General features: G+C 34.6%; 1 protein-coding gene across 14 annotated transcripts in view; it reads left to right on the plus strand.

Annotated features, from left to right (window-relative positions):
- R3HDM1 (R3H domain containing 1) overlaps nt 1-12,812 on the plus strand; it is a 131,319-nt gene that overhangs the window by 25,670 nt on the left and 92,837 nt on the right. For all 14 annotated transcript variants that reach the window (XM_082689284.1, XM_082689290.1, XM_082689291.1 and 11 more), the window contains 4 exons: nt 5,357-5,416; nt 5,500-5,640; nt 11,894-12,002; nt 12,094-12,189. In XM_082689284.1, coding sequence (XP_082545410.1) covers nt 5,357-5,416; nt 5,500-5,640; nt 11,894-12,002; nt 12,094-12,189 — 406 coding nt within the window. The remainder of the gene's footprint in view (nt 1-5,356; nt 5,417-5,499; nt 5,641-11,893; nt 12,003-12,093; nt 12,190-12,812) is intronic.

Below are 12,812 nucleotides of genomic sequence, written 5' to 3' on the forward strand. Positions count from 1 at the left end.
AGGAAATTGCTGACTCTTTTAATAAATTGTTTCATTTGGGGTGGGATGGTAGAAACCTGAACTCAGTGCGTTGAGTAATAAGGGGGAAGGTAGAAAACACATAGCTAATTTCCATAAAACAAAATGGGACGCTAGAAAGGCAGAATTTTTCTTTCCTTTTAACCTATAGGAGAGACCTCAGTAAGGACAGCAATTAGAGATCTATTTTTATCCATTCCCAAATATTTTTCTATTTACAATTCTCTGATATCTTTTACAAAAGTGAAAGTTTTAAAGTTATCTGCGTATGTATTTTTAAATGTACAATTTAATGGCTTTATTATACCCACAGATAGGTTACAGTCATCACTACAGTCAATCTTAGAATTTTTTCATTCCAGAAAGAAACCATCTATTCTTTAGCTCTCACCTTCCTATGCTCTGAGCTCTAATCTACTTTATAACTCTATAGATTTTCCTGTTTTGAATATCTTATATGAATGAAATTATGTGTATGTGGCCTTCGTGGACTGGCTTCATTCACTCAACATAATATTTTCAAGTTTCATCCATGTTGTAGCATGTATCAGTACTTTTTTTTCTGTGTATGCATTTATATTTAAATAAACATATAAGTGAATAATTCATGTAATGGCTGGTGTATAAGTTATTAGTAATGTCGATGTGATTTAGATATTTGGAGCGAATGTTAAATTTTGTGAGAAATAAGATTTACTTAATTAATGACTCAGTGTTCTCTCAGTGAAACACACAATTGCCAGATATACATGGTACAGAAGTAGTAGTAAATATTGCAAGTTTCCACTAAAACTTGAAGATTCAGTATTGCTCAGAGTTCTAGATTTTAAGCAGTTTTATTTTTAGTAATATAAAAATTCAGTCAACATTTCATTTCAAAATTTTTCTTCTAATCATTAAATCTTTAGCTTATTCTCAACCAAATAAATAAACTTAGCTCCCAATGTAAACTAATTTATCTGGAATTCTTATTGCAAAAAATATTTGCAGGGGCTAAGCTAGTCATTGCTGAATTAGAACCTAAGAACCTAAAGTTGATTTTGATAGAAATTATATTCAGTGACATAATCTTCTACCTATTTTTGTATTTATTTTATACCCATTTTGTGTAAATTCCACATGTAGTGAAGAAATAGGTATAATACAGGCAACTGTGTTACATAACTGATAAAGGGGAGAAACTTTTGGATTAATCCTGAGAAGGGATATTTTAAAAGTAATGTGATTTGCTCTGGAGAATATCATATAATGGTTCTATTTTAATTTCTAAAATTGCTTTTATTGGAAGTAATGTTTGTTTTATTTCTTATCTGTTGCAAATGTTTGGCCAGCTCATAAGGAATATTGGGAAAGGAGTGGTCATATAGAAGCATTATTGTTTTCTAGTTTTTTTATTTGCCACTAGTATACCAGCTATGTACAGTTTCTCTAAAGTTATTTCTGATAAAATGGCTAGAATACTTAATAAGTAAAAAACTGATGCCCCTTCATTTTAGCTTTAGGTAATAGCTTATTGATTGGTTTGATTGAGATCCCTATTCTTATTATTTTTTAAATAATAGACAGCATACCTTGGTTCCCTTTAAAAGACTATACAATAATTTCAATAACTATGCCTACTTTGAGGTTTATGTGCTAAACCTTATGGCTTAGGATGAGTAATTTGTGGACCTATTAGTTTGAGTCCTATATTCACTACTTCTCTAAAGGTTATTAATTTTTAATTTAAAATCATTACAAAAATATCTAACCTTGATTATATATTATAGGAAGCATGTACTAAGCTATAGTGGACAAAAGGCTGGAGATGTAAATCTTATGAACTTAGGAAGATTACCAGCCTTATTTTTCTAAAAAGTTATACTTCTTAGTAACTAAAAGTTTAGTACACTAAATAGGGAGGCTTGGTTTAAATAGTATATGGTCCAGATAAGGTAAAAAATCCTCTGCAGCCCATAGATACACCTGTGAAAGAAAAAAAAAAAAAAAAAAAAAAGCCTGAATTTTTATTAGTGGCTAGTATAATTGTTAGAATTTTTTCTTTCCTGGAGACAACAGAAATTTCTTTTCAGTGGCAATGTATTCCCTGCAGAAGATTTCACAGATCTTTTGCCCACTGTTCAAAAACAGGAAACCATTTTTTTCCTATCTTGTCTGGTACAAGTATTCCTGACTTGGCTTCCCCTCCCCCTTCCTCCCACTCCAACACCTTCCCCCTCTTCACTTCCATTTGCATGGTAAATGTTTTTACATCCCTTCACTTTCAATCCACGTGTGTCTTTAGGTCTGAAATTAGTCCCTTATAGATAGCATATACATGGATCATGTTTTTTTAATCCATTCATTCAAGCATTTAGTCCATTTACATTACATTTAAAGTAATTATTGGTAAGTATGTAGTTTTAGCCATTTTGTTACTTGTTTTCTGGTTGTTTTATAGTTCTCTGTTCTTTTCTTCTTCTCTTGGCTCTCTTCCATTGTGGTTTGATGAGTTTCTTCAGTGTTATACTTAGAGTCCTTTCTTTTCTTTTTGTATGCATCTATTGTAGGTTTTTGATTTGTGGTTACTATTCTATTCATATATAACATCCTACAGAAGTCTATATGAAGTTGTTGGTCGCTTAAGTTTGAACATGTTGAAAGCACTAAATTTTTACTTCCTTCCCCCATGTTTTATGTATATGATACCACATTTTACATCCTTTCATTTGTGTATCCCTTGCCTGATTTTTATAGGTATAATTTATTTTACCAGTTCTGTGTTTTCACCTCCATATTAGCTTTATTAGTGATTAATCTACTACCTTTATTACATGTTCGCATTTACCTGTGAAACAGAAGACCAACTTGAAAGTAATATTTCATGAATGCTTAATAAATTTCCTGTCTCCAATTCCTTTCTTTTTTAAAAAAATAACTATATAAACTTTATATATATAACTATATATATAAAGTACATCAGAAAAGTTAGAATTATTTCATCTCAATATACATCGTACTCAAAAGGTTAGATGAAAAGTGGGTCTTACAGTTATATAAGTCCTTTTGTGCAGGGAGCCTTCTGAATTAAAAACTTCGTAACCTCCCTAAAAAATTTCAGGTAAAATAGATTAAAAGTTTTTATGAATCTTTTATATCAAAAGACTTTATAATTTGATTAACAGATTTCATGCAGATACATTTGTTGAGCTCTTCTATATAGTCCAAATAAATATACAATGATAATTCTGATAAATGCTTTTAAAGAAAAGTGTGAAAGAAACAGTTTCTAAGAAAGACTATAGGAAGTTGTTCAAGGCAAAGGAAACAGCATGTTCAGGTAACTAGAAACAGGAAGGAGTTTGGCAAGTACAGAGATAAGCCAAACGATAACAGTTTTGTGATTAAGAGACAGAAGATGAGGCTGAAGAGGTAGATGAATGTAGGCCCCATTACAGATGCTTATTGCTTTTTTTTTTTTTAAGATTTTATTTATTCATTTGACAGACAGAGATCACAAGTAGGCAGAGAGGCCGGCAGAGAGAGAGAGAGAGAGAGGAGGAAGCAGGCTCCCTGTTGAGCAGAGAGCCCAATGCGGGACTCGATCCCAGGACCCTAAGATCATGACCCAAGCCGAAGGCAGTGGCTTAACCCACTGAGCCACCCAGGCGCCCCCAGATGCTTATTTCTAACCAAAGAGCAGTGGGAAGCTTATCATAAATATTTAACAAAGGCAGTAACATGTGGTCACACATGTGTTTTTGGAAGATATTACGGATGTTCAGGTAGAAAAGATAAGGTGGGAATGAGGGAAGACAGAGAGAAACAATAGACTATGGTTCTAGTAGTCAAGCCAGAGATCCTGCTTGCTTGGATCCAGGTTAGCAGCAGTGAGAAACAGAAGAAAAAATAGAAGGTTGATAAAATTTGCAGTACTAATTAACTGCATAGGAGGTTTAGGAAAAGGATTATAGCAGACCACAGATGCTTCTAGTACAGTATACTGGGTGAAAGATAGTGCCACTTACTGAAATGAGGAATACTAAAGCTGAACCAGGCTTGGGACAGAATTGAATGTTGCTAGAATTCGTGTTAAAATGTAATCATGTTTTCAGCTTTGGATTTAAAGTCACCAGGTAGGCATATTTTCTCTTCAGTTTTCAACTAATGTTAAATATTTATTATATATGTGTGTGTGTGTCAAATATTACTTGGTTTTATGAGACTTCTTTGCAATCTAGAGGGAAGGTCAAACTCAGTGCTGACGTATAGTATAGACTTTCAAGCAGCTTGAGCAAAAGCACCACATCCTCTGTCCTATTAGAGGATTCTACTCTGTATTGTTTATTTGAGAGGCAAACATTAACCTTTGGCCTAGTTTTCTTGATCTCTAAAAATTGAGGCCTAGAACTGAATGATCTGTAAAGCTACTTCTAGTTTGAAAATTCTCAGAGTGTTTGTTTGTTTCACATGCACATGAAATTTCCAGTGAGCCCAAGAATACTGCTTTGAGCCATGTCCTTAGTATGTGAGCAAGGAGGTCCTTCGGGGAGTAGTGATACTGTTAATATTCGTTACAGCATATGCACATTAAATAGGACCCTAGTGGTCTAATGGAGCACATGCCAGTTTTCCCTAGAGTCCTTATTTATTTTTCATATTGAAAGCCTTGGGTTCATTTTTATTTTTGTGGCAAAAATTTCCAAAGTCTTAAAAATGTATAGTACAAGCTCATCTGATGATTTGAAAAGGCTTCTCCTTCTGAGTTAGAATTAGTAATGTAATTCATACTTCTCTGCCATAATTCCATCTGTATACTAGCATTCGATTCCCATAGGAGTATTCCTGTTGTTACTGGCATTGCATTTTCTTTAGAGTACTGTTTCTATAGAGTTGAGGATAACAAAGTCATGAGCCTAACTAACTAAAGATGCCTGTGTTCCTGCTATTTCTCAGCTTTATTAAGGAAGTAAAGATTAATATGCTCTTATTATCCATGTATCTACAGAACAGACTCTAATGTAGTGATAGTTAGATCAAAATATGTGTTTTAAGTATGGTCACATGTTTGGTAATTGTTGGTGTTGGGTAAAAGCTACATTGAGATTCATTACACAATTCTCCCTACAGTTGTGTATGTATGAAATTTTCCATTAAAAAAAAATTAAACAAAAAAAAAGTCATCTTTTATTTTTCCTAAACATTACTTTTTTAGAAGTCACGTGTATATTCTGGCATCAAGTTTGTGATAGTCTTCAAAGTGCAGTTTTTAGGGAAAAATTTAGTCATAATAATTCAGTGTTTATGATTATTTCAGTGTTAAGTTTTATATTTAAGAGCCTTCATATTTTTGTTTCAGGGACAGAATGATGCTGTTGAAATTGGAACAAGAAATATTAGATTTCATTGGTAATAATGAGTAAGTCCTGACATTTAACAAGAAAACAAATTGTCACCATGGTGCTCCTTGATTTACTAAATTAGTTTTTCTTCTACTTCTAGGTCTCCACGTAAAAAATTTCCCCCAATGACATCTTACCATAGGATGCTATTACACAGAGTAGCCGCTTACTTTGGATTAGACCACAATGTTGATCAGAGTGGAAAGTCTGTCATAGTAAACAAAACTAGTAATACAAGAATGTAAGTATCAACAATGTAGGCATTTGTTAAGTACTTCTGTGACCATACTTTATCTTTCAGCAGCACCTTTCATCTGAGGTTTTCCACGTTTTAGCAGCCTAATTAAATGTTATAGTAACCTTATGTGATAGGGCCAAAAAATACATAAAATTTCTTTTAGTGTACTAGATACAAAATGAACCAGTCTAGACTAAAATAAAGCAGGTCAATGAGGACTGGTTTAAAAAGCAAAAACAAAACTTCAGAAGTCATATCACTGATACTTGAAAACCATTCACTTGGATTTTTTAGTTAATGTATTTTAGATAGCTGTGGCCAGTCTTTGGCAAATTTGATGGGGTTTTGCTTGTTTTGTTTTGTTTTAATTCAAGTCAGTTAACATAGTGTAAAAAAATTTATTTAAGGCAGATTTTGACACCCTCCCATTCAATTAATCTCCCATCATTTTATCATCTTTTCAACCTTTGATTTTGCTTCTTTAATCCTACAAATCTCAAGAAACTGGGACTGTTGGCTAATATAGTATTATCCATAATGTTGTATCCCCCTTTTGAGCTATGTTTAATTGACTGAGGAAAAGTTTTTAAGAGCACCCACTTGTTTTAAAAAGTGATAGTTTTATCAGTCTACACGTTTAACGCAATCCCTATCAAAATACCATTCATTTTTTTTTTCAAAGAAATGGAACAAATAATCCTAAAATTTATATGGAACCAGAAAATACTCTGAATAGCCAGAGGAATTTTGAAAAAGAAAGCCAGAGTTGGTGGCATCACAATTCCAGACTTCAAGCTCTATTACAAAGCTGTAATTATCAAGATAGTATGGTACTGGCACAAAAACAGACACATAGATCAATGGAACAAGATAGCCCAGAAATAGACCCTCAACTCTATGGTCAACTAATCTTCGACAAAGTTGGAAAGAATGTCCAGTGGAAAAAGGACAGTCTCTTCCTCAAATAGTGTTGGGAAAATTGGACGGCCTCATGCAGAAGAATGAAAGAAACCATTTCCTTACACCACACACAAAAATAGACTCAAAATGGATGAAAGATCTCAATGTGAGGCAGGAATCCATCAACATCCTTGAGGGAAACATTGGACGGCCACATGCAAAAGAATGAAACTGGACAATTTCCTTACACCACACACAAAAATAGACTCAAAATGGATGAAAAACCTTAATGTGAGACAGGAATCCATCAAAATCCTTGAGGAAAACACAGACAGCAATCTCTTTGACCTCATCTGCAGCAATATCTTCGTAGAAAGATCTCCAAAGGCAAGGGAAGCAAGGGCAAAAACGAACTTGGGACTGCATCAAAATCAAAAGCTTTGGCACAGCAAAGGAGACAGTCAACAAAACCAAGACAACTGACAGAATGGGAGAAGATATTTGCAAATGACATATCAGATAAAGGGCTAGTATCCAAAATCTATAAAGAACTTATCAAACTCCTTGGGGAAGGTATGTACTATGGTGAGTGCTGTGAAGTGTGTAAACCTGGCGATTCACAAACCTGTACCCCTGGGTTAATAATAATATTTTAATAAAAAAAATTAAAACAAAAAACTCAATACCCAAAGAACAAGTAATCCAATCAAGAAATGGGCAGAAGAGGGTGCCTGGGTGGCTCAGTCATTAAGCATCTGCCTTCGTCTCAGGTCATGATCCCAGGGTTCTGGGATTGATTCTCCCATCAGGCTCCCTGCTCAGCGGGGAGCCTACTTCTCCCACTCCTACTCCCCCCTCCTTGTGTTTCCACTCTATCTCTCTGTCTCTGTCAAATAAACAAAAGAATATCTTTAAAAAAAAAAAAAAAGAAATGGGTGGAAAACGTGAGCAATCATTTATGCAAAGAAGACATCTAGATGGCCAACAGACACATGTGGCCAACAGACACATGAAAAAGTGCTCAACATCATTCAGGATTAGGGAAATACAAATCAAAACCACAATGAGGTACCACCTCACATCAGTCAGAATGGCTAAAATTAACAAATCAGGAAACGACAGATGTTGGCGAGGATGTGGATAAAAGGGAACCCTCCTACACTATTGGTGGGAATGCAAGTGGGAGCAGCCACTGTGAAAAACAGTATGGAGGTTCCTCAAAAAGTTGAAAATAGGGTTCCCTACGACCCAGCAGTCGCACTACTGGGTATTTACTTCAAGATACAAATGTAGGGGCGCCAAGATACAAATGTAGGGTGGCTCAGTGGGTTAAGTCGCTGCCTTCGGCTCAGGTCATGATCTCAGGGTCCTGGGATCGAGTCCCGCATCAGGCTCTCTGCTCAGCAGGGAGCCTGCTTCCTTCTCTCTCTCTCTGCCTGCCTCTCTGCCTACTTGTGTGATCTGTCAAATAAATAAATAAAATCTTTAAAAAAAAAAAAAGATACAAATGTAGTGGTCCAAAGGGGCACATGCGCCCAAATGTTTATAGCAGCAACGTCCACAATAACCAAACTATGGAAAGAATTTAGACGCCTGTCAACAGATGAATGGATAAAGAAGAGGTGGTATATGCATATACAATGGAATACTGTACAGCCGTCAGAAGAAATGAAATCTTGCCAATTGCAACAACATGGATAGAACTAAAGGGTATTATGCTGAGCGAAATAAGTCAATCAGAGAAAGACAATTATCATATTATCTCCCTGATATGAGGAATTTGAGAGGCAGAGCAGGAGGTTGTAGGGGGTAGGGAAGGAAAAAATGAAATAAAATGGGATTAGGAGGGAGACAAACCATAAGAGAATCTTAATCTCACAAAACAAACTGAGGGTTCCTGGGAGGACAGGGGGTAGGTATAGGGTGTTGGGTTATGGACTCGAGCGGGTATGGGCTCGGTGAGTGCTGTGAAATGTGTAAGCCTGATGATTCACAGTCCTGTGCCCCTCAGGCAAATAATACATTACACGTTAAAGAGAGGAAGGAAGGAAGGAAAAGAGAGACAAGCTCAGAAAGAAGAAAAAAAAAGTTTTATAGTATTACTGAATTATATCATCAGTGCAGCTATTTGGAAGTAAAAGGCCCAATCAAAGGCACCTAAAATTTTGTACACAGCACCTTTTTTTGCCTATTTGTAAAACTAATCCTAAAGCAACTGATTCAGCTAATATTTATACTTTGGTGGTAATCTGCCCATCTGAAGCATTTTCTTTATCAATTTTATATGTGGCAGCAGTGGGTCTTTGGGAATGAGCAGCAGTCAGCTTCTGACAACATAGATAATGCTAAAAATTAATTATTTTTATGCTTTTCTTGAAGCTGTATTTCTCTTAGGGTCTTATCTATGAACCATTCTGTTGACATGGTGGTATTTAATTCATTCATATCCCTTCTGTTATAATGGCCTTTACTCTTTTATAGCTGCCATATTGTTTACTGGAACAAACTTGGTTTTCTTCCTTTTCATATAGTATTGTGTCAACCAAATAGATAACGGTGGTGGAGGCTAGTAGTTTTAAATGTTTGTTCCTATAATTAAATTAATGAAGATAGATGTCTTTGAAAAGGATCTTGTCTTTCTTTAGAGATTATATTTTACCTACTGCAAATGTGAATCTAATTTAGTTTTCCTCTACTTGTCCCTTATTCTTTTAAAAATATCCTCAATTAGTCTGTTTCCAATTCATTGTATCATAGATCAAGTAACCATAAGATACGACCTGAAATGAAGGTGAATAGAAGTCTAATTCATTTAACCAGTACCTTTCAGCAATACTCAGAGCTGCTGGATACCCAACCACATGTACATTAGCAGGCATTTTGTCTAACATTTCGACTGATGATTCTCTAAGGTTTTCAATACAGTGTAACCTCGGTTATTTGAATGCTACCAATGATGTCAGAAAGCTTTAGGATTCTCTTAATCAAAGTCATCAAAAGCTGAGCTAAACACAGATGATCATGATATACTTAAAGAAAAATGGATCAGTAGTATAATTATAACTGGACCTTCAGATCATTGAAGTTACACTGTATTCTTATTTTATATCTCCTGGATTATGAAGAAAGTTGTAAATCAGAAAACCTTAGAGATCTGCTCCACATTGAATAAATGCAAACTTACCTTTTCCTCATAGGCAAATTACCCGCTCCAGCCTTGAACCAGTGGTGTTGTGGATGTCAACAACCCGGTGTCCACTGGGGTGTCTCAATGGAGCGGGAAGTTGGCGATTGCAGGGCAGTAATTTCAGGCATCAATAAAAGAGAGGTAAGACAGTCTTAAGGTTAGCTGAAATGCCTGCCAATGCTATTTGGTGTGGGAATCCAGCTGCTCTTAGAAAAGTTGCCAGGCCCTAGGTTAAACATTATAGTTGACTTTGGAATGAGAATCTCTAATCCAAGTATAGACTCCTTCAATAAGAAATGACTTCAAACAGCTATAGAAATAGTTGATAAACTTAAGCAGGGCAGGGACGCCTGGGTGGCTCAGTTGGTTAAGCAGCTGCCTTCAGCTCAGGTCATGATCCCAGGGTCCTGGGATCGAGTCCCACATCGGGCTCCCTGCTGAGCAAGGAGCCTGCTTCTCCCTCTGCCTCTGCCTGCCCTTCTGTCTGCCTGTGCTCGCTCTCTCTGATAAATAAATAAAATCTTTAAAAAAAAAAAAAAAACTTAAGCAGGGCAGTCATGACAGAAGTAACAACATACTGCCATCTTCAGAACTAATAGATAATAATCTTTCACACTCCTACTAAAGAAAGCAATCTTTTTCTCGTCATTTTGGCCATGAAATTGTTTTTACTCTTTTTATTGTTCTTCCTAGTTATGTCTATAGTTCTGTGTGGATATCTCTTTGTTTCACTTATCTGAGTATATTTTAAAATACAGATTTCTTCAGCTTACTTAGATAATTCTTATTTTTAAATCTCCTTTTGCATAATTTGACAGAATGTAGAAACAGTGCTTTATTAAAAATTCACTATGTTAAATATTCAACAGAGTTACTTGACTATTATATATAATGACATATATATGATCACATTTGCTGAAGATGTCATTACTTAGGTTTATTTGGTTTAGAAATTTACTTAGGGTGTTCACAATATATTATGCCACTATATAATATATATTTATATATAAAAATCTACTCGAGTTCAATTAGACTTTGTGCCTCCAAATGTATTTTTATGTATCATGTATTTCAAAAGACTAATTCCAATTTTAAATAGGATGTTATTAAGTCACAAGAATATTAAATAAATTTGTTGAAGTTGATAGTATATTTTAGAAAGTGAAGTTGTACATAGTTTTAATTTTCCACAGACCATAGCCTTATGTCTGTCTTCTGGATCTCATTGGAACTTACAACATTTCTATAGAGAAAAGACCGATCAGCCGTTTAATATATTGTTATGATTTCATAATTATTCTTTCAGGTTATAACTTTAACTTCCCCCAAAAAAGAAATGTTTCTTTTTTAACCTGTTTCCAGTAGTGTAAAACAAAGATATACCCTGTTATAATTAAGAATTCTTGGTAATTTGGTAGCATTTTGAATGAGCCTATTAGGTTTTAGGTAATTAAACTTCAGAATATTTTATTACTTTTAATCATGTCACACCAAACCAGGTATTGTAAGAGTGTACATAAGATGAAGTACCATATACTTTTTCTTTTTCTTTGAATTTTTTTTTTAATTTAGAGGAGGCAATGCAAAAGGATAAATAGACTTTGAGTCTGACGTACCAGCACTCCAAATGTGGCTCTGTCATACACTTGCTCTTGATCCTAGACAGTTACTTAAGCCATTGGAACCTCGGTTTTGTTTTGTTTTGTCTTTTTTCAGTAATATTTATAATAACAAACTTCTGTTGAGTGTTTACTGTTTTAAGTGCTGTTCATGTATTTATTCATTTCCTTTTCAGAGCAAGTCTGTGAAGTAGGTATACTATAATTCAATTTATAAATGAGGAAACTAGGGAACAGAAAGTTTAAGTAACTTGTGCACATCCTGAAGCAACTAAAGGGGTAAAACTGAATGTTTGAACCCAGGCAGTCTGATTCCAGCACCCACAGTGTATTTTTCATAACGGCCTTTAAATCATAACATAAAGTACTTAATATTTTCTCATAAGATTGTTATGAAGAGTAAATGAGGTAACACAAGTATTAATTATTAGTGGCACTAGTGAGTGGTAATTTTTTATTGCTTTGATTACTTTACATAAAATGTTGTATTTAACTTTTCTGTAAGTAATGTGTACTATCTCTTCTGTTCCTTTGGGGTTTTTTTTTTTAGACCTGATCAGAAATTCAATGAACATATTAAGGATGATAAAGGTGAAGATTTTCAGAAACGATATATCCTCAAGAGAGATAACTCCAGCTTTGACAAAGATGATAACCAGGTAATCTGCGACAATTGCAGCTTTTTTCTGGGTGCAAGAATTAACACCAGTAGGTCATTTTCCCAAGAATTAATTGTCCTTGTTTCTTTAGATGAGAATACGTTTGAAAGATGACAGAAGAAGTAAATCTATAGAAGAAAGGGAAGAGGAATACCAGAGAGCTAGAGACCGAATATTTTCCCAAGATGTATGTACTGACTTAGATTTAGATCTCACTATTAGGTATATGTTAATTTGGATTATAGGAACTCATTCCTCCTATCATCTATTGATCATTTAGTTGTAACCATATTTGTTATGTATAAAGTCACTTGTTAGGAATATTGAGGTCTGTCTTGTTCGTATCAATAATTTAATAATTTATAAAATGCTACATTGCAGCAGTTATATAAATATTTCAAAAGTTGCATGCAGGTAGACTATAGGAGCAGTATATCAGACTGAGTATAAAGTTCGTGTAATTTTTTTTTCTTCCAGACTTCTCACAGACTTGAGATTTTAAGAACTTTGGTCATAGTCTACAAAATCATGTCCTCTAAATTCTTCTCTGTAGTAGACTTTCCTCAATAAGTAACTTGTTTCTTCTTCGAAAATAAAACTAATTAGGAGCATCTGGATAGTTTTGTCAGTTAAGAGTCAATCTCTTGATCTAGGCTCAGGTCTTGATCTCAGGGTTCTGAGTTCAAGCTCCACATTGGGCTGTACACTGGGTATGACACCTACTTTTTAAAAAAACCAAATTAAACCAATTAATTTTAGTATTCTATCTGTTTTCTATTTTTAAGTGATTATATGAAAGAAATCTTTCAA

The sequence above is a fragment of the Mustela nivalis genome (assembly GCF_964662115.1).
Source record: "Mustela nivalis genome assembly, chromosome: 11".
Classification (NCBI taxonomy): domain Eukaryota; kingdom Metazoa; phylum Chordata; class Mammalia; order Carnivora; family Mustelidae; genus Mustela; species Mustela nivalis.